This window comes from Paramisgurnus dabryanus, chromosome 15, assembly GCF_030506205.2.
Source record: "Paramisgurnus dabryanus chromosome 15, PD_genome_1.1, whole genome shotgun sequence".
Lineage (NCBI taxonomy): Eukaryota > Metazoa > Chordata > Actinopteri > Cypriniformes > Cobitidae > Paramisgurnus > Paramisgurnus dabryanus.
This window is the reverse complement of record NC_133351.1, coordinates 21,698,421-21,726,240: the sequence shown is the minus strand read 5'-3', so window position 1 is coordinate 21,726,240 and position 27,820 is coordinate 21,698,421. Positions and strand designations below refer to the sequence as shown.

At 36.1% G+C, this 27,820-nt stretch overlaps 1 protein-coding gene across 1 annotated transcript; it reads right to left on the bottom strand.

The window, feature by feature from the left end:
- Nucleotides 1-3,276: 3,276 nt before the first annotated feature.
- On the bottom strand, nt 3,277-27,798 carry gdap2 (ganglioside induced differentiation associated protein 2). The gene is made up of 14 exons (XM_065292760.2): nt 27,581-27,798; nt 26,666-26,888; nt 23,734-23,873; nt 23,408-23,561; nt 22,061-22,149; nt 21,857-21,933; nt 21,258-21,417; nt 18,169-18,319; nt 14,237-14,313; nt 13,237-13,313; nt 11,984-12,123; nt 10,387-10,441; nt 8,119-8,262; nt 3,277-4,558 (listed from the first exon to the last, which is right to left on the bottom strand). The coding sequence occupies exons 2-14, from the start codon at nt 26,860-26,862 to the stop codon at nt 4,517-4,519; spliced, it is 1,503 nt and encodes a 500-aa protein (XP_065148832.2). The 5' UTR covers nt 26,863-26,888; nt 27,581-27,798; the 3' UTR covers nt 3,277-4,516.
- Nucleotides 27,799-27,820: the final 22 nt, after the last annotated feature.

The following is a 27,820-nucleotide window of genomic DNA, read 5'->3' as shown; positions in this document are numbered from 1 at the left end:
TTTCAGGAAACAGTTAAACAGATTTGCGTATATATGTGTGACATTTTCATTGTGAGGGTATCGCTGTATCTCTATAAAGCATTCCCATAGCATTCTCCCCCGCCAGAAGACGACTCCCAGCCAAAGTCAGCAGCTCCGGCCTGGAATCGTCTCCTGTATGGGCCAGAAGACAACAGCTGGTGCTCGGATGATGATAATGATAAAGTTTATGTTTTTGCGTTGTTATATAAACAGCAGCAGGAGGTGGCAACTTATCAATTTTCTGAGAAATTAAGCAGCTTAAGCAAACGGTCTTTTCTGCTCAGGAAACGGCCAGGCTGCTCAAACACTAAACATGTTGCCATTTATAGAAACTCAAGGTCCTGAGAAACAGGTGAGAGATGGAGGGAGGGTTGCCAGATGTTCTTGTGGCTGAAACAGAGAATGGGAGATAGATAGAGGGTAAGGGGGGAAAGTAAGGGGGAGTGAACTCTACAAATGCTATATTTTGTCATCATGCCTGTAATTTCTCGGAAGTGAGCATATTGCACCCCTCATTTTCATCAGAGACGTTGCCTCGTTTCGGTATATCGCACACAAGTCATGTCTGAATGGCAGATTATAGTTCTCAGCATATATGAATTTATTTATGTGTGTGAAAACATGACCTTTGTTCAGCTTTGCATTACTGCATGTCGCTGGTCAATCTCTTGCTTGTGCAAAAAGTCTTTACTGGGTTATGTGTCTGAAATAATGTTAAAAAACTGGATACAGTATTTTGCTATTTTATCTATACCGAATGTTTTTCGTTTTTTTTTTAAATATAAAAGGCAAAGCCAAACTCAAAGAAGAAACTGCAGTGTGTTTTATTACATTTGCTTTGCTTTTGTGGTATTACGACCGTAAACCCCTCATAAATGTCAGTCAGTAAAAATGAATTACAGTTTGCTTATGTCATCACTTCCTGTCAAGTTTTCCCATCAAATAAACATCTGTCTGCACATGTATAAATATCTCCATTTCCAAGAAATACAATGCAATAAGTAAATCTGTGATCGTTTCTCAAATTTGAGCCTTTTGAAGAACCAAACTATGGAAAATGTTGAGAATATTGCTGCCCCCTACCGGCGGTAATACATACAGCAACGTGACCGCTTCATGCCCTCCTGCTTCAAAGTCTTTAAAAGACAATGTGATGTATAAAGCAGAACAGTACAGTTAGCAGATGGTCTGCAATAATCAATGCCATATTTACATCCAGCACTGATAAAAGAGCATCTATGATCCTTCACTCAGTTCATCACTGTAGTGCTTATAAAGCCAGTCAGTCTGTTTTATCTCATCCTGTTTCATCAGATTCTGGATTGCAGTGTTTTAGTTAGGGCGTTAATAAATTTATTTTAAAGCAAATATTCTGATAAAAACATAAGGTGTTAATTTACATTCAACAGGGGAGGTTTTTTTTTGCACATGGTGCATTTCCAAAGTAAATGATGAGAAGAAAACTGGGGAATTTCGGACACATTTGAATGAGAATATAAATATATGGTATTTTAAGTTGTTTTTTGTTGTCCCTCACACAAACATATGCTTACTGATGAAAGGTTTTGACCGCAGTTAATCTGAATCAATCCTGTCCAGGTGTTACAATTTACCGGAGCTTTAGTCATTCAAACGAAGATCTCTGCAACAAATTGCATGCTGTATCAATTCGGGCTGCTTTAGTGCAACAAATTAACCTTTTAATTAGGAGGCAATGTTGTTTATGGATTTCTTTTTCTTTTAAATTTAGAATATAACACTGCATACTGTTCAAGTTATGTGGCTTGTAAAACAGGATATGGTAGGTTTGAGGTATATGTTTCTGATGCCACTAATCAGGGTTGGAGAATCTGTCATACGCAGAAGTGATGCAGAAAAATCTGATAAACATCACTTGAGGTAAACCTCCACACATGTAATACTGTATAGCTGTTTGGTTTATGTTTTAGTCTATAATATGCTATTATATAATACACTCGCCTAAAGGATTATTAGGAACACCAGTTCAATTTCATATTAATGCAATTATCTAATCAACCAATCACATGGCAGGTTCTTCAATGTATTGAGGGGTGTGGTCCTGGTCAAGACAATCTCCTGAACTCCAAACTGAATGTCAGAATAGGAAAGAAAGGTGATTAAAGCAATTTTGAGCGTGGCATGGTTGTTGGTGCCAGACGGGCTGGTATTTCACAATCTGCTCAGTTACTGGGATTTTCATGCACAACCATTTCTAGGGTTTACAAAGAATGGTGTGAAAAGGGAAAAACATCCAGTATGCGGCAGTAATGCCTTGTTGATGCTAGAGGTCAGAGGAGAATGGGCCGACTAATTAAAGCTGTATAAAAGAGCAACTTTGACTGAAATAACCACTTGTTACAACCAAGGTATGCAGCAAAGCATTTGTGAAGCCACAACACGCACAACCTTGAGACATTCAGATAGTAGAGTCAGAATTTGGCGTAAACAGAATGAGAACATGGATCCATCATGCCTTGTACACCACGGTGGTGGTGTAATGGTGTGGGGGATGTTTTCTTGGCACACTTTAGGCCCCTTAGTGCCAATTGGGCATTGTTTAAATGCCACGGCCTACCTGAGCATTGTTTCTGACCATGTCCATTCTTTTATGACCACCATGTACCCATCCTCTGATGGCTACTTCCAGCAGGATATGCACCATGTCACAAAGCTTGAATCATTTCAAATTGGTTTCTTGAATATGACAATGAGTTCACTGTACTAAAATGGCCCCTACAGTCACCAGAACTCAACCCAATAGAGCATTTTTGGGATGTGTTGGAACGTGAGCTTGCCCTGGATGTGCATCCCACAAATCTCCATCAACTGCAAAATGCTATCCTATCAATATAGGCCAACATTTCTAAAGAATTCTTTCAGCACCTTGTTGAATCAGTGCCACGTAGAATTGAACGAAGGCAGTTCTGAAGGCCAAAGGGGGTCCAACACAGTATTAGTATGGTGTTCCTAATAATCCTTTAGGTGAGTGTATATAGACCGAAAAAGAGAGAATGTTTTCCAAATTAAAATCTATGATGCATAAAAGCTTGAAAGTTTAAATATTAAACTTAGCAATACTTTAAAAAGAGCTATTCTTACAATTTTTACATCAAATAAATAAATAAATGACTATATTTATCTTAGATTTAAAATATATTGAATACAAATGTGAAAATACTGATTATCGCTATTAAATAACTACCAATAGCACCCAAACAAAGACTAATGATAACATTCAACCATCAGATTTTCTTTTATTCAAACAGCACTATGATTTATTTCTCATACTTCATTTAAAACAGTACATAATTTAACACAATTAATGCACAGTTTCGGTATCGGCTCACTAAAACAAACCAAAATTAGTAGTAACAGACTGCATTAGTAGCATCTACAGTTAAATATTTACAGTCCTTCACTTTGGCCATGCATGTAAATCTGCTTCGTTTTTTTGAAGAAAATACAAAGTGACGCCCTTTAAAAATTTTAGTGTATCTTGGGCATCTGAAGATCCACCAATCATGAACACTGACGTCTTGTATAGATAGAAACAGATACCAAAAAATCTACCGGAGGTGTAAACATACAATCTGAAAAAGGGCAGTCACTTGAAAATCTCAGAGACAAAAATATAAATTGAGTGCAAATAAACATTGAGACGTTCTGGTACTGTGATATATTGGTGCTGACGATCACAGTAAGCAGCTTGTGTTATTTATACTGGATGTCATTCATGTGTTTTGATGTTATAATGGGAACTGATATATACATAGACCAGTTTTACTCTCAGTAATAAGGGTACACAAGTTGTCACTGTACTAACATGCAGCCTTTAGGTACAAAAATGTACTTTTTGGAAAGGTAACACCCTAGTGACAGCTTTTACCTTTTCTCTGAGAGTGTTGGACAAACAGCAATCTTTCAGGTGAATCTGTAGTAATGTTTATGTTTAATACAGGAGACAAAACTTTAACTGTCTTTGTGGCTGAAAAAAATAAACTGCTCCAGATGGTGACAGTGCAGATGTGGAATGCAATAAAACTACAAAACAATGTAGACTTAGGTGGCAAAGTACAGTGGTGACATTACTAAATGAAAATCAAAAATAGCAGTAATTATTGTTTCCAGGTACAAAATATCAGCTGTTATGCATATTTGTCAAATTTAGTTCACAAAAACGTAAATATATACATTTTTCAAACTTGATCTTAAGTCAAACCAGCAGTTCCTTCGTTGACATTTTGGTTTCGTTTCAGTCTGTGGCACGTTCAGCAGGTTATGTTTATACAGCATTATTGAAAGAAGGAGTATCAGCTTTCTCTGTTTGTCACCCGGAAAACTTTGCTTCCAAGGAATGACTGAGATACATCTCTGACATAGCCATCAGTGTCATCGGGTTCAGTGTTTGCCCAGAGGCTCAGCATACAGTGACAGATCCTGTCAAGCCTTACTGCACTTGCTTTATCTGATACCGTCACAGACCCGAGGAGTGAGATGTATAATACGGGCTGTTAACCTGAAAGAGTACAGACGACACTTATGAGTACAGATGAATAAAGATAAACACGCAGTAGTAAAAGTCATGTTTGGCCACCAATAAGGTGGGAAGTGCTAAATACTATAAAAACTGACGGGGAATTGGCGAAGCGCCACCATTACTCACGTCAACAGAACAGGATACCATAAATTAAAATCTTTGCTTCCTTTTGAAGGGCAGGGATGCAAATATTTAGTAAAGGTTGTGCTTAGGAAATACTATGTGTGATCATGTCTGTGAAATCAAGGTCTTATAATAAAATTTTGACACTGCAAGCATCCAAGTTTGAGTTTAATCTTTGGCGTGGCCCTACTTCGTCAGTGTTAAAGATAACAAGGTTATATTTTTAAGGAATAAATATTTGAGATATATATATATATATATATATATATATATATATATATATATATATATATATATATATATATATATATATATATATATATATATATATATATATATATATTTAAATAATAATAAATAAAATAAATGTATTCCTTAAAAAAAAAAAAAAAAAATATATATATATATATATATATATATATATATATATATATATATATATATATATATATATACATATACAGTAGGAAACTAAAATATCTGTATTGAACATGATCCTTACATAATATTCTAATAATGTTTAGAATAGAAATAAACCCTTGGGTTTTGTGGTGCAGGGCCACATATAAGAACAGGCACACATGAGTAATGTATGTAATTGTATTAACATAACAACAAGTTCAAGAAATACCAACATGACGATCGTCTACTCCAGATAAGTCGAGAATATTCCTTGCATATCTATAAGATGAGATAAATTAAGCCGAAGATAAGATTTAAAATACACAACCACATGCCTTCCAAGCAACCTTCTACATTTACCCATGTAGGATGGGTGTAGATGTGCCAAAAAAAATTAAAAAAAAACAATTAAATTCTACTTGACTAATAATTCGTCCCAGTTTGCTTTAACATGTTCAACAACAAGTACAAAATGTCACTCATGCGAAAAGACATCAAATAGACGCACACACAAAAACGACCTGCTGATACATTTCTTTTTTTTTTTTATTAAGTCTGTGCCCCACGATGTGCACCTGGTGCAAAGAGAAAGAGCATCCATTTAATACATTAGTGACATGATCGATTCTTCACAGCTACTTCACCTTGTGCCATAATTCACCTTTTCATTTACAGGAATACAGCGGTAATCCTGGGCAATTTGAGCCGGAATACAAATAGACAAAAAACTGGCATGAAACAAATCCTACCTGACCATGTGTGTATGAATAATTAGGAGTAGTTATATTAGTTTATCTATACTAGTTTAGTATATTCTATTACAAACACAGACATGACCAAGAGTCCTCTTAAAGACACAGATGAAACCTCATCCTAGATTAAAGGAGCGTTCAATAAAGTATCTCCATTAGCAGTGATGTCTGCATGTAAAAAACTCAAGCCACTTCAAGCATTATAAGATTGAGCGTGTGTATTATTTAATAGTGCTGTTTTATCAACATCATTTATAATTTTATCTTTTTTTTTTAGACTTTACCAATTTTGTTTGTCAGACACATCGTACATGACAATACATCATATATACTGATACAGTATATGTGGTGTGACAAACCCATTTAAATAAAATTACTTGTATGTGTAATGATGAAGTCGGCAGTTTTACAAACCAAAAATGTTAGGTGGTTCACAAAGCGTTTACTTGAATGTCCTAACAGGCATAACAAAATGCTTCTGGTGTTTTTTTTTAATTTAATAGCAAATCACTAAGTTTCAAGTAAAGTAGTGAGATAAAGAAAATCACATTTTGTCAGGTAAATAACTTAATTGATATTTAAAGGAATAGTCTACTCATTTTCAATATTAAACTGTTATTACCTTAACTAAGAATAGTTGATACATTCCTCTATCATCTGTGTGCGTGAGTACTCCCATTAGTGCTATTACGCCATACAATATAGTTCCTCTTTTAAATCTGCTTAGAAAAGTGCTACGTTTTATTTTGTACCACCAAACTTGCTCGTATAACTACTTGTCTTAAATAGGAAAAACGTTGATGTGTTTGGTCACTTCTAACTTTATCTCTGTTTGATACCATTGAATGAATGGGGCTAAGCTAAATGCTATCGAAGTGTCGCAGCGCGCTCCAGCGCTTACGTGCACGCACACAGATGACAGAGGGATGTATCAACAATTCTTAGTTAAGGTAATAACATAGTTTAATATTGAAAATGAGAAGACTATTCCTTTAAGTTTTTGACTTATGGAAAGTTTTTGACTTATGGAACAGTTGAATGTTCGGTGTACAAAACATGTAACTCTTTAAGGTACAGTAATGTACCCAAAAGGTACTACACTGTATTATGTTTTGTATGCCTGTAAAGATAGAAAACAGAACCTTAGGGTAACACACCAGTGACAGAAAAAGTACAGTTTTGTAAATTTTGCTTCTGACAGTGTAGTAGTAAATTTTTGGTTACCAGCCCAGGTCGCAAAATGCTAAATTACACCACCAATCTTCTCTGCAATTGTACAAAATTGAAATAACCTATAAGCTCAGGCCAAACTGTACCATTTTGACTCAGTGGAAACCTTGTATTGCATTCTTGCTCATAATATCCGAGTAATTTTTGAAACAGTGGGAACAAATGTACCCAAAATTTTAATATTCACTCGACCACAACGTTTGCAGGTCAAGGGAAGAAAATGCCACAAGACTTGTTAAAACTAATATTAGATTCTTTAAATCCAGACAACTGCAATCATAACTTAACCTCACGTGCAGCAGTACTTGACTAAACTTAATATTTAGCTGTCTTTTAATTGTCACCCTAACCCACATTACAGGTTGAGTCATCCAATGTTTTCCGTCTTGAGTCTGAGCGGAGGCAGGAAGCACTCAGACGGGTTCATTTCTCACGACTAAGACCTCTTTCAGTCTGAGAAGCGAACGAGTTTCCTCCACCCATACTGAGAGACTTATTTTTAACATCTGACCCAAAGAATCTCATTTCCACAAGCCAAACACAACCGGTTTCAAAATATAAAAGGAGCTCATTAAGAGCTATAAAAATCCATGAATATTTTATATAGCAGCTTTACCAAAAATGAAGCAGATTGAAAAGCTGCATTTAAGAAAGAGGTCATACAGGGAAACCTCTACAGTCGTTGCAAGATGCATATTTCAAATACGTTAAGCAATGAGAAAACCTTTATGATTGAGAATAAAGATGATGGAGTTAAACATGTCCTTAAAAGTCCTTAAAGATGTGCTTGCTCAACTGAAACAACATTGGCAATCTTTAGTCATCAGAAACCAAAAACAAACATCCCCAGATGATGAATGTTCTTAATTTGAGTTACAGAGAAATACATCCGGTTCTGTCAAAGATTTAATTTTAATAAATAACACATTAGCGTTTCAAAGTATAACCTCCTACAATAAAATGATTAAATGTCATAGGCGTTTATTAGAGACATTACAGGCAGATGTGTGTGTCACAGGATCGCAAACTCACCCGTGCGTCATACTCCAGGACAAAAGGAGGGATGTCAATCTGCTCTGGTAGGATACAGGTGAAGAGCTGCTGCAGGTTCTCTATGTGATGAACTTTCTCTTTCAGGCCTGATACACTGAACGTTGTGAAAAACCATGTAGACACCTAAAAAAAGTAAAGCAAAAAAACCTTATAGAAGGACCGAGATGGATCTTTCAATGTTGCAAAAGAGATCCTTAAAGTGACACTATTTATCTTTATCTCAACAGAGTTAATAAAAGATGTTTGCATTCTTAAAATGGCCTTTATCCACCTAAGAATGGCAATCGTATTATTAAATAAATAATATTAGTAAAAAAGGTTTGACATTTTTGCATGGGACAAAATTTGCACCTTGTATTTTTATTCTAAGCAAAAAACACAAAATGTTTCCCAGTCTATGAAAACTTAGCTAAAGAGTCATTTTTCTACATATAATCAACCTACATAAACATGAACGTAAAGAACGTGATGGAGTAAGGTCATGTCAAATATTGAAATTAATGAGTAAAATCAAACTTTGATGCTCCTAATCTCATAACTTTAGCCTGTATTTCACAGACAGAGTCACAAAAACAAATAACATTTATACATTTAATAAAAAATAAATGTAGGAAGCTTCCTACCTTCTGTTTTTCAAAAGTGAACTGAATGTCAATTTATTCAATTACGTCAAAATGATGACAGTGTTATATAATTTTAACTGTTTCATAGAGCGAAAAAGGTCAAATCCTTTTGTTATTTCACAGTAAAGTAATAAGACAAAATGTAAATCATTGCTTTTGGATTTACAGTGCAAAAAAACTAAATTGAGATTGATATATAAAGTTAGCCAGTACAACTAACACCGCCCAAAGCTTTTACTCTGGCGGCCGGCGTATGTTTTTAATTGTTTCCAATGGAAGCGGCAGTTTTTTTAAAAAAAGCCAGCGTATGGCTTTTTTTTTGCACTAGAGCGCAGAGAGTTGAAAAATAGGGGGTGTACACACCAAAACTTTTAAACGCGGCTGAAAACACCTGGAGGACACCGATTGCCAGCTGTTTTTTCAGCTGAGCGTCAGCTTTTTTCAGCCGAACGCTTTGGTAGCTGTGATACCTGAGCTGTAAGCCTGTTGGTTGTTTTGATACTTGTCCCGCCCCTCCTCCACTGTGATTGGACGGCCATGTGAGAACTGACATTGACGAGCGGAGCTTTCACCCAAAGTTGAATCTCTTTCAACTCTCGACGCTCAGCGCTTAGCGCCGGTTTTCAACGCGTAAGAAAATCGCTAGCTGCTGGCTTATTTGAAAAACGCAGAGCTTCCATTGGAAACAATTGGAAAAATGTGCTGGCCGCGGGTGTAAAAGCTTTGAAGTGCACACCCCCTTACTCAACTTTAGGTCAAAAGCCCAGCTCGTCAATGTCAGTTCTCACGCGGCATCAAATCACAGTGAAGGAGGGGCGGGATAAACTTCACAACAACCAACTGGTTCAACGACTGATAAACAAAGCATGAGAATCACAGCAACCAAAGCGCTTAGCTGAAAAAAGCTGTCAGTTGGTGTCCGCCTGGCGTTTTCAATCGCGTTTTAAAGCTTTGGTGTGCACACCCCCTTAGACTTCAGTTATTTATTTATTCTTAGAAAAAGTATTTTGTTAAGTAGGAAAAGAGCCCAAAAAATACACCATGAAGAGATCAATTTTAAAATAGACAGCCAGAAAATTTTTCAAAACGCACATGTAAATTAAATGTTTCCCTGCTTATGGCAAACTCTCTAGCTCCCAAAGCTTTTCAGCATCAGTAGTGTTTATTCAAATGACTCATCCCGACACGTTTCACACCTGGAAATGTAACAATGGCCGTGCATTCTCAGACTGAAATGGATGCATTTTTAAACAAACAATTACGTGAGATTTAATTGCGTGTGTTTTTCTGCGTTTGGAGAGCAGAGAGAATAATTGTTGAATAATTTCATAAATGAAAGCAAACACAACACATACTCATAAGCACTTCAATAACCTGAATAGGTTGTGTGGAACACTTAGTGCGGACGCATTTATTATGAATCTCAATGTGATTACAGAGATGTGTACTGTATAAACGTATTCAATTGCACACAGTCTTTCTCAGTCAATGTGAAACATGTGAACCATATACCCCGTAGAGGCCCACAAAAAGAAAGCTTTCATGGTGCTGCTCATTTCTAGATGAACATCTAAAACGTAATTTAATAGACTTAAATAGGAGCTGATGAAGTGATTACATTTACCTTGGAGCGGAATGTTGGGTGAACAAAGTAGAAAGCTCTCAGGTTTTTCTTAAACCTAAAAGGCAAAGGAAACGAAAAAAATGGTTTTAATTTTACAAAATAAATTATTATAATAATAGCAAATTCCTCCGGTGCATTGGTCTTTAAACCCATTAGATTACTTAAAACAGTTTGTGCACAAGGGTGCATTTTTTTGAGAACGAGCAACAGACTAAATCGAGTCCAGCAGGCCCGTCGCGTCCAAACCGCACAATGTCGTCCAAAGCACGCAGAGTTATACAGATCTGGACGATTGGCTGGCCAGAAGCGGAGGGGTGTTTGAAAAGCGTAAGAGACGTGTACATCATTTTTCCTCGTTCCCACGATAGACTCGCACTGTCTGCTCCAAAACCATGAGCAGGGGTTATTGGGAGTGATAAACTATTGGCTAAACACAACTCCGATTGCTTACAGAACCATAACAGAATCCTGCCCACGGTGTTATGTTCGCAAAACACTTTATAAAGATTGTTGTCTTAGTATAATAAAAACTACGATAACAATAATGGTTTCTTCTATGCTCTGCTGAATGCCTGATAATAAATGACACGAAACAAATTGGCCTTTCAGAGCAATGAGTCACGCCAATCTCCACAATGTACGGAAAGTGTGAGGGACTGGAGCTAAAGGGTATTTAAGCTTTTTATTTCAAAGAACGTGGTTTCCTCTGTGATGTCCCCCGAAAACATGACCTCACGCTCACCTCCCACGAATGTGTCTCTTAAGACTCACTCTCCTCCGCTAAGCCAGGAAACACCGATCACAAAGTTTCACAAGGGCTGTTCGATCTGATGACGCAATCGTGATGCTATTTAGTTCCACCCATTGAAGCATCTGTAGGCGTCTGGTGTTGGTGGTGGTGATGGTTTGGCCATTTTCTCAGTTGGCTGAGCGGAAGAACACAGAGACCTCAGTTCTTCCCCGATTAACAAGGTGTCAGGGCCATTGCATTCACTCTCGATGTTCTAACCCTGATAACCAGAATCCCCCTCAAAATTTCCCATTGTGCTTCGCAGGACGTTACTAAAGGCAATATTATTTTTCTTTCCTAAGAGGAACCAACATCTCAGCAACATTCGAGCACCCACTTCGAGAGCGATACTCTGAAGTGCAGAGCAGGTAAAGGAAATATGACTCAGCGCTGTGTGTGTGTGTGTGTGTGTGTGTGTGTGTGGATCGACTTCGAATGGTGCTTTCCAAGTCTGTCATAACCCGAAAACAGACAGCGCAGCCAGGTTGAGTTGCTTTGCATAAATCTTCACAAACAGGAAGACTTTCACGAATAATTATCGCAACATATGTGATGTCTTTTGGCTACATTTGGTTTAGGGAGATAGTAGTGTTTGGCAAAAGCAGATGATAAAATTAATGACTCACTGAGTTAGCATTTTATGACAATGAGACTGGCTTTTCCATATGTGTCAAAGATTTATGTGTTTACAGACTACATCAGCCAAATAAGATGGTGAAGTCATATTTAAACCTTTGAAGGGTCATAGAGAGGAAGATGTGTGGGTGGTTAACTGTATTTCTGTGATGATGCAGAAACTGTTCTTACTTGGTGTCCACAATTTCATACAGCTTTTTGAGGAAGTCTGTGTCCAGGTGGTTGTGTTCACCGGTGAGCGTGTGGAAATACACCATCACATACTCCTTTACTGTAATATGGTCCATTACATGGATGAAATAAAGTAAGGCCTATCACACGTACACAAAAACAAAAATACAGAGAAATCATCAATGCAAATTTTTCTTTACATATTTAGAAAAAATATTGCAAATGTTTATTTAAGTAAACCAGGCGAAATTGGGCAGTAATATAGCCCTGCCTGTGAAAACCCAGCTAAGGACATTTCTTGTGATTTTTTTTCTACTTTTTTATACATATTTTATTTTTTCTACATTTTTTCTATAAATCACTAAAAAAAAAAAAATCCTACATGTACTGTAAAGAACATTCAGAATATTATCCTGATATATGTGTTTCTACATTTTTATGCTCATAATCTCAAAATTAGATAATAAGACTTCATCTTCACCTGGATTTCACAAACAGGGTCATAAATATGAAAAAATAGGGCTGTCAAAAGGTTAAATCGTGATTAATTGCATACAAAATAAAAGTTCGTTTTTGCATAATATATGTGTGTGCGATGTGTGTAATTATTTTGTATTATTTCGTGGATGCACCTGGAAAAAAGTAGCGCATCACACCGCATCGCTTTCATTATGCATAGGCTTATGGTAATTGTCAAAATAGTTTTTCCCACTTGTCATCCTGGCATAATGCTGCCTATCATTTTTTTTTACAGTTAAAATCAAACAAAATGAAAAATGCACTGCTGTGGACGTTGTTTACTTCATTAATGTGTTTTACTGTGTTAATGGAATAAGGATGCAAGTAGGATTCGGTGCATCCCTAATATATATAAATATATATATAAATACACGCATACATGTATACATTTAAGAAAAATGTTATGTATGTAAATTTTTTTATCTTTAAGGAATATAAAATATATCAAAATCCAAATAAATAAATAAATAAATTATATATATATATATTTTTTTTTTAAATATATATTTTGGATTTTGATATATTTTATATTACATATAGATAAAAAATATACATACATAAAATTTTTCTTAAATGTATACATGTATGCGAGTATTTATATATACACAAAATAATTACACAGTACACACCCATATATTATGCAAAACCAAACTTTTATTTTGTATGGGATTAATCGTGATTAAACTTTTGACAGCCCTAGAAAAAAAAAGTAAGTACAAACATTAACTTTTTACCTTCTCCATATCAATGACTGTAACTGGAATATTCCTGCCGACAACTACCATGACCGTCCTGCCACATATATCAACACCTGAAAGTAAGAAACAAAACATTGTGGCATACTTGGACAGCATTAAGATAGTTTCCTCCACACCCACTACATAACATGCATCGCATATTGTCTGACAGTCTGCCCAGGCTTTGAGTCTGGTTAAGGATTAAGGGGTCGGCAGCCTGTCGGCAATATGCGCTGCAATTTCCTTATCCGACATCAAACATCATATTTAAATGCTCTCACTGCAAGTCTCAACATCACCCTGCTTAACGAACTCATCCTACAGAACTGAAAGAGCGAATATGGTTACATATTTTTGAATACATCTTTTGTAGCATATTACCATAAACATCTGGATGTCACTTCAAGTCTACATGTACAGTAGTTTGTCCTTGTGTGGCATAATGAATAAGATATAGTGGTGCCCAGCTGGAGAAAGCCTGCCCCCCTTTGGTCATAAAAGACATGTGATTTATACAACCCAATCTGACAACAACAACAAAAAAACATTTAAAAAAGAAATTCAAAAGAAATTCAAAAGAGCTCCACTCATAACTCGACTAGAGTTTTTGGTTTGAAACCCAGCTGGGAAGCTTTTTTGACACTATCTGAACTAGCAACAAGAAAAGAGGATGAAGATGATAAATATATCCACACATCAACCGTTACTTTAGTGGCTATTTTTGATCCAGAAATCGTGAAACAAGAGAAATGGATTACAGAACCCCCTGATGTTGAGCTCAATGAGGCAGAACAAAGGTTTCCTGCCCAGAGTGCAAACACACAGATGGAGGGAGCGCAAAGTCCACATGTGCACAAAGAAATACAGAGAAACAGACACAAAGAGAATGCAAGCATGTGCTGAAGAACATATGAGAGGTAAAACAGACAAACACTGCACTGCTACAGTTACACCACGAGTTGGACATTGTTACTGCTACATATGAATACCCACTGACCGGTTTGATATAATGCTTTTAATGCTGCTATGTCTGAGAGATCATCTGCCCGTGCTCGGCACAGCCAGCGGTTATAGCTGTAGAGAAATAGAAAAAAACGAATAAGATTTTATACTTAAAGGGACACTCCAATTTTTTTGAAAATAGGCTCATTTTCCAGCTCCCCTAGAGTTAAACATTTGATTTTTACCATTTTGGAATCCTTTCAGATGATCTCAGTGTCTGGCGCTACCACTTTTAGCATAGCTTAGCATTATCCATTGAATCTGATTAGACCATTAGCATCGCGCTCAAAAATAACCAAAGAATTTCGATATTTTGCCTATTTAAACCTTTACTCTTCTGTAGTTACAATCGTGTACTAAGACTGACAAAAAAATTGCGATTTTCATATCATTTCAATATAATTTCGTATAATTCAATATCATTGCGCCTCCTGCAGCCATGTTACGGCAGCAAAGTCCTTGATTACCGTAAAACTTCAAATAATAGCCGAGTCCCAAATAGACGCCTGTCTCTTTTAGACGCCTGGTGTGACGACAGGTTTGGGTAAATAAACGCCTGTCTCAAATAAAGGTCTGGTCTGTTTTTTAGTTTTGGGTTCTATTTAATCTTCTAAAACCCGTCAGATCGTCTGTTTAAGCCAGTTCTATGGTGCAGATTGCAAGTTTTGATTACCGGTAGATGTCACGTGACAGACGCAGTCGTTCCATTACTCATCACTATGACAACACAACAAGGTTCGTCGTCAGGATTGAAGTGATGATGACAGTAGCGAAGTGGCAATCGGGAGAGTCGGGACTTTTCCCAGTGGGCCGGTAGTGTTTTGAGGCCGCTGATAATAGCCAGGCTTTCAGTCTTTTGTCATGTATGCACTCCCGCCACACATTGTATTTCATACGCGGAAACACTATTTATCATATTTAATATGCTGCAGCGCCCAAAATGTATCTGGCCGTACTGCTCTCTCTATCAAGCCCGTCTCCCCTGGAGTTCTAGTCAAGCGAGCCAATCAAAAAAAAAGAAAGAGGCTACACAATAGCCAATCAGAAAATAGCACTGTTGTATCTGGGTAAGATTTTACGCAACAACCAATAAAAAGCATATCCTCATTTGCTTTATTTATGCTGACAATAATTTAAGACCATTATTCTTACACGAACTAATTAGTTTAACACATTCAAATTATAAATAAAACGTAATATGTGGTAATCTCCTGCTGTCATGCTGGAACAATTAAATTAAAAGCCTGTCTCTTATAGACGCCTGTCTCTTTTAGAAGCCTGGTGTGACAATAGGTTTGGGAAAATAAAAGCCCGGGCTATTATTTGAAGTTTTACGGTATTACGCCAGAATGAGAGTATAGTTCCTAGCCATATCTGCCTAGAAAATCACAACTTTTAATTTTCCGTCTGTCTTAGTACACGATGTAACTACAGAAGAGTCAAGTTTTAAATAAGAAAAGTATCAAAACTTTTTTCAATATTTTATATACAGTCTTGTTCAAAATAATAGCAGTACAATGTGACTAACCAGAATAATCAAGGTTTTTAGTATATTTTTTATTGCTACGTGGCAAACAAGTTACCAGTAGGTTCAGTAGATTCTCAGAAAACAAACAAGACCCAGCATTCATGATATGCACGCTCTTAAGGCTGTGCAATTGGGAAATTAGTTGAAAGGGGTGTGTTCAAAAAAAATAGCAGTATCTACCTTTGACTGTACAAACTCAAAACTATTTTGTACAAACATTTTTTTTTCTGGGATTTAGCAATCCTGTGAATCACTAAACTAATATTTAGTTGTATGACCACAGTTTTTTAAAACTGCTTGACATCTGTGTGGCATGGAGTCAACCAACTTGTGGCACCTCTCAGCTGTTATTCCACTCCATGATTCTTTAACAACATTCCACAATTCATTCACATTTCTTGGTTTTGCTTCAGAAACAGCATTTTTGATATCACCCCACAAGTTCTCAATTGGATTAAGGTCTGGAGATTGGGCTGGCCACTCCATAACATTAATTTTGTTGGTTTGGAACCAAGACTTTGCCCGTTTACTAGTGTGTTTTGGGTCATTGTCTTGTTGAAACAACCATTTCAAGGGCATGTCCTCTTCAGCATAGGGCAACATGACCTCTTCAAGTATTTTAACATATGCAAACTGATCCATGATCCCTGGTATGCGATAAATAGGCCCAACACCATAGTAGGAGAAACATGCCCATATCATGCTCCATGCTTCACTGTCTTCACTGTGTACTGTGGCTTGAATTCAGAGTTTGGGGGTCGTCTCACAAACTGCCTGTGGCCCTTGGACCCAAAAAGAACAATTTTACTCTCATCAGTCCACAAAATGTTCCTCCATTTCTCTTTAGGCCAGTTGATATGTTCTTTGGCAAATTGTAACCTCTTCTGCACATGCCTTTTTTTTAACAGAGGGACTTTGCGGGGGATTCTTGAAAATAGATTAGCTTCACACAGACGTCTTCTAACTGTCACAGTGCTTACAGGTAACTCCAGACTGTCTTTGATCATCCTGGAGGTGATCATTGGCTGAGGCTTTGCCATTCTGTTTATTCTTCTATCCATTTTGATTGTTGTCTTCCGTTTTCTTCCACGTCTCTCTGGTTTTGCTCTCCATTTTAAGGCATTGGAGATCATTTTAGCTGAACAGCCTATCATTTTTTGCACCTCTTTATAGGTTTTCCCCTATATTCAACTTTTTAATCATAGTACGCTGTTCTTCTGAACAATGTCTTGAACGACCCATTTTCCTCAGCTTTCAAATGCATGTTCAACAAGTGTTGGCTTCATCCTTAAATAGGGGCCACCTGATTCACACCTGTTTCTTCACAAAATTGATGACCTCAGTGATTGAATGCCACACTGCTATTTTTTTGAACACACCCCTTTCAACTAATTCAACTAATTCCCCAATTGCACAGCCTTAAGAGCGTGCATATCATGAATGCTGGGTCTCATTTGTTTTCTGAGAATCTACTGAACCTACTGGTAACTTGTTTGCCACGTAGCAATAAAAAATATACTAAAAACCTTGATTATTCTGGTTAGTCACATTGTACTGCTATTATTTTGAACAAGACTGTATATATATATATATATATATATATATATATATATATATATATATATATATATATATATATATATATATATATATATATATTTTTTTTTTTTACTTCATCTTTGAGCGCGATGCTAATGGTCTAATCAGATTCAATGGATTGTGCTAAGCTATGCTAAAAGTGTGAAAATATATAAAAATGTGGTCATGTAATTCTGCAACCAATGAAATGAGATTGTAACAAATTGTGACCCTGCCAATAAAAACCCAGCTATAGTATTTTTTGTGAAGAACAATCTGTAAAAATATAACCAAGATATCTTAAATATTGGCCATATCAAAGATTGAAATCAATGTGTAAAATTAAACTTTGATGTTCCTAATCTCAAAATTAGATTATGAGACTTTATCCTAGATTTTACAGACAGGGTCACAATCCTTTATCAAACAGATACATATAACTACAAGGTTTAAAAGGTAACTTAAGTTGGATAAAAGTTCAATTTAAAGTGCCTAAATTAACACAGTTAATTCAAGTAAATCAAAGCAAATGCTGAAATCTGTTGTAAATAGATAGCACACTAATCAATGCAGTGTCAATAACTGTGCCATTTTAGTCGAAACTATGGTCACGATGGTAAATGTTTGGTTGGGGTTTGGTTTTGTGAAACAGGTGTCAATACCATTATAGAAAAACCACATGAATTTTACATGTACGTAAACACATAACAAGTGATCACATTGAAACGTTTTCACATGAATCCCATGTAAAACAGATGTATTCCCGTGTGAAATTCATGTGTGTTTTTGTAAGTGTCTATTAAGACAACCAGAGCTCTTACTTCCTTTGGTGCTGTTTCTGTTGGGCCACCTCAGACATTTGGCCCTGCAGGATGAGTTTCCGCTGCTTATCCACGTCTCCTTCCATACGAGCGAATGCGTGATTTCCAACAAGCCCCAAGTCTGATTCAAGCGAGTCATCCCCAGAGTCATCTGCAGAAGATGACAAACAAAACTATTGTGTAGTTATTAGCACTCTACATTAAGCTCTGGATATTACAAGAAAACCAAAAGCAACAGGCCGTGAAAGTCTGCTCAAGCACAAACGCTTTTTGCAGTGATAAACGGTAACATCTACCCTCACATGCTTGAAATGAACATTAGCAGGTTCAGTGAGCACTACGACATGATGCATTCCAGTAGGCCTGACCTCCCACCCTCATTCAGAGCTGGAAAATCCAGCGGTGTGTGATGTACAGCCAGGCAAAATCATCATTGCCTGTTTTTCTTGTTTACAATTTTAAGCCAATCGCTATTAGGGCCAAACTTAGCCATATCTAAAAAGAAATGAAAAGGTCCAGCCCGAACTGTTTGTGAAAATATAAACCTGCCAAAACTCAAAGCGAAGTTTTTCACAAAGAAGTAAAGAGAAAGAGGGCAAATGGTGCTTGCTGCTTACAGGACACACAAATGTTGGCTGAGACATTGCCATTACTGAATCAGACACAGCTGTCTGCTGAAGGTTATCTCAGGTCAAAGATGATGACTTTGTTTTTGTAATAAAGGCAACATGTGGTCCTTTTATGATGTACTTTGGACAATTAACAGCATCTTTGTCTGGTAAAGCCTTTGGTTTCAAGATGAATTTTATTATGACTTCAGGAGAATTTCATATATAATAACAACAGCACAATTATCTCGATCATACTAACCTAAATGTAATGTGTTGGAAAATAGACATTAAGGAAGATCAACACTTTCACTGGCATATAAAAGGAACGAGTTAAACTGACAAACAATGGTTGAACAAATTATTAAGTCTAAACAAATAAAAGATGGTAAACACGGCTGTACAAATAGGTTTATTTGTTGTATTACACTAACCAAAAGCTCAATGGTAATAACAACTTCCTTTACACAAGAGCACAAATTTACAAAACTTAATGCATCTTCACTAGACCTGATATCAACACGTAGTCACAGATAATGTTAAGCATGCATATCTGAGATTTAATACAAGTCAAATAACAGACAATTTCGCTGAGGCAAGATCGGGTAAAACAGAAATGTGATCCTTTCTAAATATGAGACTAAATATGATTTCAAACAGCCTGCACAATATACCGCTGTAGCATCGACATCGCAATGCCTGCAGCTGCAATAGTCACATCGCAGAGTTTTTTTTCCAAAAGAAATACTATTTTGGACCCCTTTGCTAGTGGTACATTATAAAAAAAAAGGGTTTCAGATAGCAGAAGGAAATCACAGATGTCTCTGTGAGAAATCAGTGAGCTATACAACAAATGCAAGGCTAGTGCTGCCTCACGATTAGTCTCGACTAATCGTTTGCAGAATAAAAGTTTTTAGTTACATAATATATATGCGTGTGTGTACTGTGTATAATAATTATGTTTATATAAATACACACAGATACCTGTATAATTTTAAGAAAAAAAATTATATAATTAATATTTATATTCATAATATATATTATATATAAATATAAACATGTATATACACTTGCAAATGTTTCTTAATTATTTACATGGGTGCGCGTGTGTGTGTACATAACTATTATACACAGTACACCCACATATATTTTGTAAACAAAAACTTTTATTCTGCAAACAGTTAATCACGACTAATAGGCAGAAGTTAATTCATATTATATTACATTATCACATCGCAATATACAATGTTGCATCAATGTTAGTTCCCTCCAATATCATGCAGGCCTATTATGTAGAATGATAAATCACAAAAACATGACTTTAGCTGGGTTTTCACAGACAGGGTCATATAGACGCATCATGGGATGCACGCGCGTTGTCGTGGTAATGCGTCTGGACAAAATGTAACTTCCCTTCACTGTTTGTTTAATGGTCTGGCTAGTGGCTAAACTGAACTTTGGAACAAATAACGTGTCGAAATAAATAAATAAATAAATAAATATATGAATGAATCTAGAACGAGTTGGATTGGTACTTTGTAGCAGACCTCGAGCTGCCCTTCCATGTACTGGATTAAAGCATTCAAAGTAAGGCAGGAAAGCATAGTGTGTTTATTGACACAGGTCCTGGCTTATGCTCAGTGTGTTTGAGTTGGATGAACAGCTCAAGTGAGAGGTGATCACCTTAACATAGCCTGAACGCAGTCCAAACGATCTGGGTTTCAAGTAACTGCAGCCAAACAAATACACAAGTTTAATCTCTCACTAACAAATAAATATACACATGTGCTCTAATTGCCATGAAAAGAAGAGGCGCCAAATCCACTCTCATTCTCATACAGAACTGTTCACAGCCGTCCTCAAACACCTTAGAAATATTAATATATGTGACCCTGCCTGTAAAAACCCAGCTAAAGTCATTATTTTCTGCATTATCCTACATAATGTAAAGAACATTCTCTGAAATTGAAACTTTGATATCTTTAATACCAACTAAGTAATGTCAAAGATTGAAATCATAATGAAATTAAAAGATGAAATCAAACTTTGATGCTCATTATCTCAGGCTTAGATTTTTGGACCTTAGCCTGGTTTTCATAGGCAGGGACACAATATTTAATAAAAACTTCCAGGGGGTCCAGTGCTTTCCAAGTGAATAAACCTTATGGGGCAGTTTCCCGGACAGGGATTAGACTAGTCCTAGACTAAAATAAAATAAATGTAAGAGCTGTCTAAACTTAAAACAACTTGCACTGACATATGTTAAAATACATCAGCGCCCTTTGTTTTGCAAGGCATGTTTGTTAAAACTATTTATATTTCCTAATTAAACTAATGTCTAGTGCTGGCTTAAGCTAATCCCTGTCCGGGAAACTACCCCTATAAGTTTGGGCTGACTATCACTGATTTTGAAAGTCTATGAATCCGAACCAAAGATGTTACATTGAACAATTGGGTGTATTGTTATATTTTTGCGCTCACCATCCAGATTTCCCGGCTTTTCAGCGATTCGAATCTGTCTCTCCGGGACTACGGGCTCACCCTCAGCATTGCCGATGTCTGCAGGGAGGAGAGGAAGACTGGCCTTCTCTTCACTCTTTGAGCGTGGGTAATACAGAGGCATTAACTTCATGTACACTGGCTAGAAAAAACAGACACAATATTTACTTTTTATGCGTGTAAATGAATTCATGCATTAAAATTTTGACAGTCTGGCTTTGTTTTTCATTTCAGTAAATGCATTACACTAATGTTTACTGTATATTATACATATTAAGACTCATCTTAGTCCTAGATTAAAATGCATGTTTGAGCTTAATTTAAAAACATCTTGCACTGACATCGTTTTGTCTCAAACATCAGTAATGATGTTTGTAAAAACTACTTAAATGTCCTAAAATAACTAAGGCCTAGTCATGGATCAATCCGGAAACTGCCCCATTGTACAATAACAAGTTTAACAAACACAACAAAGTTTTTTTGGTAGAATTAAGGGAGTTTCATAAGAAAATGAAAACACATGGTAGGGTTACAGGATGGAAGCTGTTGCATAAACAGCAAAAACGAAACAGCACACAAACCTCTTCAACATCTGAAACAGCAAACACCACAGTCTCGATGTTCTCACCATGGTTCTCAAGAAACCTACGAACAGTCCCTGAAAAAAAGAAAATACACTCTGATGTGTGAAAAGTAAATATATGGGCTCCTGTGAATTTCAACAAAAAGGAAAGATCTGCACGTGTTTGACTTGCAGCATAAAATAAAAGGTTAAAAAAAATTACTTAATGCTATATGTATGGCGTCCTCCAGTGGATATGCCCTTTTGACTGTGTTGATCACACAGAAACCTACAGACCCCATGCCATATTCCCTGTGCACAGAAACCAACACAGAAATATTTATTTAGAAATATTGTCATCGAATAAGTTTTCAATATTCAATAACACATGAATTCATACGTTTCGTAAAATTGTCTTTGTCCTTTGAAATTTTCTTGCGACCCCCTAGAACCCGTGGGGGTCCTCGCACCCCCAGTTTGAAAACCTCTAGCATAAGTGATAGGCTTATGTTTAAATAATAATAATAAAAATTCGATAATCATATGGTTGAATTAGTAAACATTAGCTGACAATGATCTAACAATGATCTAACAATTAACTAACAATGATCGATATAGTTTTTATAGTTTATGCAGCATTTATTAAACTTTGTTTATGCTAGCTAATGCCAATACAATTGTCATGTTAGGTCACTGTGCCTTAATTAATGTTAACAGTTACAACTTTTGATTTTATAACTGTATAAAATGTATATAAGTAAATGCTTAAATTAACATTAAATAAGATTAATAAATGCTGTAGACATACTGTTCTTTGTTTGTTAATGCATTAGTTATTAAGTACTGTTAATAAATACAACCTTATTGTAAAGTGTTACCAAAAATCAAATCAAATCAATAAAAAAAAAATGCATCAAATAAAACAAAATACTTAAAGCAAATTTTTATAATGTATTTCAATGTATTTCTCATCTACCACCATAATGACTCTAAAATAATCTTTTGAGGGTAATTTCTTATCAAAAACACATATTGACTATTAAGATGATTGAAACAATTAAGTTGTTAAAAGGTTTTCCACATAGCAGCAGACAGTAGTCTGACGTACTGATGACACATTGTACTTTGCATATATACGTAAATGCTTATCAAAACCACTTTCTGACACACCAAAGCAAACAATAGATAAATGGCATATATCAATAGAGTAAGCACACAATGAATATGGCTGCAACAATATTTCTTATTTGGACAATCAAACCTCCAGTTTGGAGCTAAGCTGTTACTTTGCCTATTTCAAACAAAACATCCACAAGTCTTTGAGAAGCCCAAGCACATGTGACCTCAAAAGATGCCACCATTTATAATCATCAGCTAGTGCATATAAAGCTTCTTGTTATTTTACTAACTCTAAAATGTGAAGAGGATGCCTGAATGGCTTTACTATTTGATCTGATTTTAGTACCAGATAAGAAAATTATGAAGAAACGTATATTTACTTATGTGACCGGTAAAAATAAAGTTAGTTTTTAGCGAACAGTACTCTCATCAGTGCAGTGGACCATCTTACTTGGCGAGCTGCATGACATTTCTGTAGCAGCTGTATAGAGAACTCTCTGCAGCTGTCCTGTATTTGGCTTTATATTTGGGTCCAACCGTATGAATAATGAAGCGTGCGGCCAAGTTAAAGCCCTCTGTCATTTTTGCCTCACCCGTCCGACATCCTGGAATAATACACACACCCACATCATTAAACTCATCAAACACAATGAAGATAACATCTGCTCCAAACCAGGAAACAGCAATGTATTGACGCTAATATTAATAGTGTTAATATTAACAGTGTAGGACCAGTGAAGTTATAGGTCGGTTTGCTAGACAGGTGGCTCCCCCTACCTTTCAATTTGAGCAGTTCATCCTTCAGCTCAGGCCCAGCGTGTCTGTGAATGCTGTCTGATACAGGGTTCTTGTCGGTTAGTGTCTCATTACTTGTATTGACGATTGCAGTACAGTTTAAAAGTGCCACATCTCCATTACTGTAACATAAAAGAAAGTAACTTGGTAGATCAGATCCAAGATATCCAGAACTTCACACAAGATAAACTAGCTTAAGAAACTGGGTCCTGGCTATATAGGAGCTATTATTTTCAGCATCACTGCAATTTCTGACAACACTAAAGTATATAGTGCAAGCTAGCTATCACAATGAAACCTGCCAACAAACAGCTGATTAGAGGCTTTTGGGAAAGGATAAAATAAATAATAGTTGTTAGGGTTGGTAATCGAAAATCCAGTTCTTGAATCAGATCTTTGCTATAAAATAAAAAAATGGAATCCCACTTTTCACTACATTAGTTTAATGGTATTTGTATTAAAACCACATAAATTAGAAATGTACATTTTTCTCACTATTATAACCATAGTTTAACACTGATATTGGTAGTAAAACTATATTTTTACAAATGGAATCAATCAATTAGATTGGTCCCTACAAAAAAGGGAGAATTTATCTCATAGTTTCTTGTAAAAACACAGTTTATAAATAAATTATTTTGCATGACAGTCGGCAATAAGTAGGCTAAATAACCTGGTATCAAAATAATTTACCACATTGAAATCAAATCTGGGAATCAAAAATAATCATAATCGATGAGTAGAATCAAAAGTGAATTGATTTAATTCAATACCCAACCCTTACAGTCCTACATAACTTTTATACATTATATAGATCATAGTAATGTATAACATTTAAAACGTGTGACAACTTCAACTGGACGTTTATGAAAGTTCAATAATTATTTTAATTTTAAAAGAGATTTGAACTAGGTGTTATAAAGCAATATACTGCAGAATATCTCTGCTAAAGGAAATACTCACTTGAGTAATTTAACTCTTGACTTAAAAACCTTCTAATAACTGAAATACAGCCCATGTTATTCAATATTTGATAAAGAGGATGCATTGTTATTAATGTCACATTATTAAATAAACTAGAAGTTTTGCTTTTCCATGCATGCAACTGCATTCCCCACAATTCTAGCGGCTTAAAAGAAGCAACTGAATCTGTGTGACGTCACTTCTTGTTGACGTTCGAAGTGTTGTCAAACAAAACGGAGTGTAGCTAACTCCTCCCCTCCCTTCCCTGCTTTCTGAACGAGTCATGAACGCGCCCAACAACCACTACCAAACCCTTCTTGTCGTTTATTGGCTGGAACACTTTGTTATGTTTCCTGGTTGTAGGTTTGACCACTTTGTTTTTGTTGCAGGTCTTACAGTGTGTTCAGGGGACAGGCAGCTAGCAGATAGTGAGGAGATGTTTACTGTATGAAACAAAAAACGTTTTATGACCTAAAATGCGTGAATTCGCTTAGAGCACCTTTAACTAACACTACTTGACAAATATAAAGTTATGACACACAAGGCCCTCTCAATCTCAATAGCAGTAAACAATATTGGCTCTTCCAAGTCTAAGTAAAGTCATTGCAAATATAAACAGCTGTAAATCACCATGCACTGAATAAATCTAGAAAGCATACATTTTTATGCACGGCTGAATTCTATTTTTAGTCAAATTTACATTTTAAGAGTTTCTCTGAATCTACCCAAATAGAAGTTGCTAAGCAACAAACTTCCTCTTTCATATTAGAGAACGTTAGTTCAAAGTGAAAAGTATCCTGCCCTAAAGTGCAAAAAGATCCTGTTTTCATATAGCTACATTGGACAGAAAACCATAAAGACCTTCCAGGCTGTGTCATGTGGCTGTGGTATTAAGAGGATTTGTACACACAAGGGAATGACTAAAAGATCACAAGGTCTATTGCAACAAAGCTCCAAAAAATGTTTGCCTAAATATTTTGTGCATGGGATCATTGGAACCGTGTTAAAATATAAGGTGAGCTTATATGTTAGGTATTGGTTTACTATAAATAAAAAGCCACTTTTCCATCTGCTTTCTGATGGCTCATGGCACCGACACTCACAGATGCCTAAAGAAAACAACAAGCAATCCTAATATAAACTCACAGTATGCTTCAAAAAATGACTATGGAAAACTATAGAAACATCACGATTCCAAAATTTATCTTCATACTGACATCTCCATCTTATGAATCATTAAAATGTTTGTGTCCACAATGTTTTAAGCCTAGACAATGTAGTATAGACTGTACGTTTATAAAAGCACAGCCTAAATGCATGAAATGAATAAACAGTGTTTATTAATGGCTGTGGGGATTGTAGTCTCACTTGAAATAATTGGAGGCTTGGACCCGGAAATGGCATTCCTTACGTCATGACTTAACAAGCAGACTGTCATGACAATCACAGACACAACATATTCTCCCAGTTATTGTAAAGGCAGACACATGAACTGGATGCAATTATTCAACACAATTCTGAATTCTGTGGTTGGATAGTGCAGATTAACAGGCGGTATTATCCCCTTCTGACATCACAGGGGAGCCAAATTTCAATGACCTATTCTTTCACATGCTTGCAGAGCATGGTTTACCAAAACTAAGTTACTGGGTTGATCTTTTTCACCTTTTCTAGGTTGATAGAAGCACTGGGGCCCAATTATAGCACTTAAACATGGAAAAGGTCAGATTTTCATGATATGTCCCCTTCAAGAAATTCAGGTTTGTTGGCAGAATACATTAAGTGTCTGATAAAAAAAGCTCTTTACAAGAATACATTTCAAACGCACATAGATGGTTTTGTTAAGCTCTTCAACTAAAAAAGTGTAAATGGCACCTATACATTTAAGCAGGCTTTATAAGCTGAAGAAATTCACAGAGAAGAGGAAGGATGCGCTGTAATGAAAACTTACAAAAGTACAATCTTGCTGTTGATGTCTTGTCTGAAAGAGAAAGGGGACGTTAAAGAGTTGATCTGATTGGTCAGGATGCCGTCATCGTCTTTAAAATTGTTCTCTACATCCTCTTCATCCTGGTTTCCCTGAGACTGGGACCAGGTAGGGAGGCTCAGGACATCCACAAATTGAGAACGAGCTCCTAAGGGATCCATGCTGTGCTTCACAGGGCAGAAATGATCTGAAAAGACACAGAATTCAAACACATGTGCTGTAGTTTCAGGAAAGCCTAAGTCCAGATTACAACTGTACACATCAGTGCTTTATTACAATGACAGCCTGCAGTGAATTGTAGGACCAACAAGTCTACTATTTAAAAAAAAGAGAGATCTCAAGTTTATATAAAGGTAAGAGTAGGCTACTTTTTAAAATGAAACCTACATGTTTAACACTGAAAGCTGTTTTCAGACTTTTGGATTTAATTTGAATACATTGTAACATTAATGGCTTTATAAAAATTGCATGTCCATAAAAACAGGACACAAGTTAATTTAGTCAAGAAACGTGACTATCATTATAAAAACATTTAGACTTTTTAACGTTATCTGACTAATGAAACTGTTATAAGATCGGAGTATGGCATGTTTATAAAAGTTATTGACACACAAGAGAGAGGGTTTATCAGTCCTGTCAGGCAGGACTCCAAGAACAGATAAGACACTCAGTAAAATTGCTGGTGTAAAGGTCGAGTTCAGAAATGTCAACAATAATAACAAAGATGTGTTGGTTCATAAAAGTTTCATTTCATTTAGAACACTTCCTTCAAAAAACTTTGCGACACAATATTGTTTTTACACTGACAAATGCTAAAACATTACAACTGTATGCAGTGCAAAACAAGAGTCCGTTAGATTGCATAAATCAGAAACCTACCAGATCTCGTCCACTGGTGCAGCTACTCGCTCCTGTCTATTACATTAACAAGACATATGAAATCAATATTCGCTCTAAGACGTGTTAAAGGATCTGCTTAGCACAAACTTCCGATTTTAAACGGACCATTTGTTAAAAAACTGATTTTGGTTGCTTGTGGTCAACACATCTTATTTGTAACACTCAAGTCAGTTGTTTCCTCATCAGCTGATTCACGAGACAAAAATCATCATTTCCGGT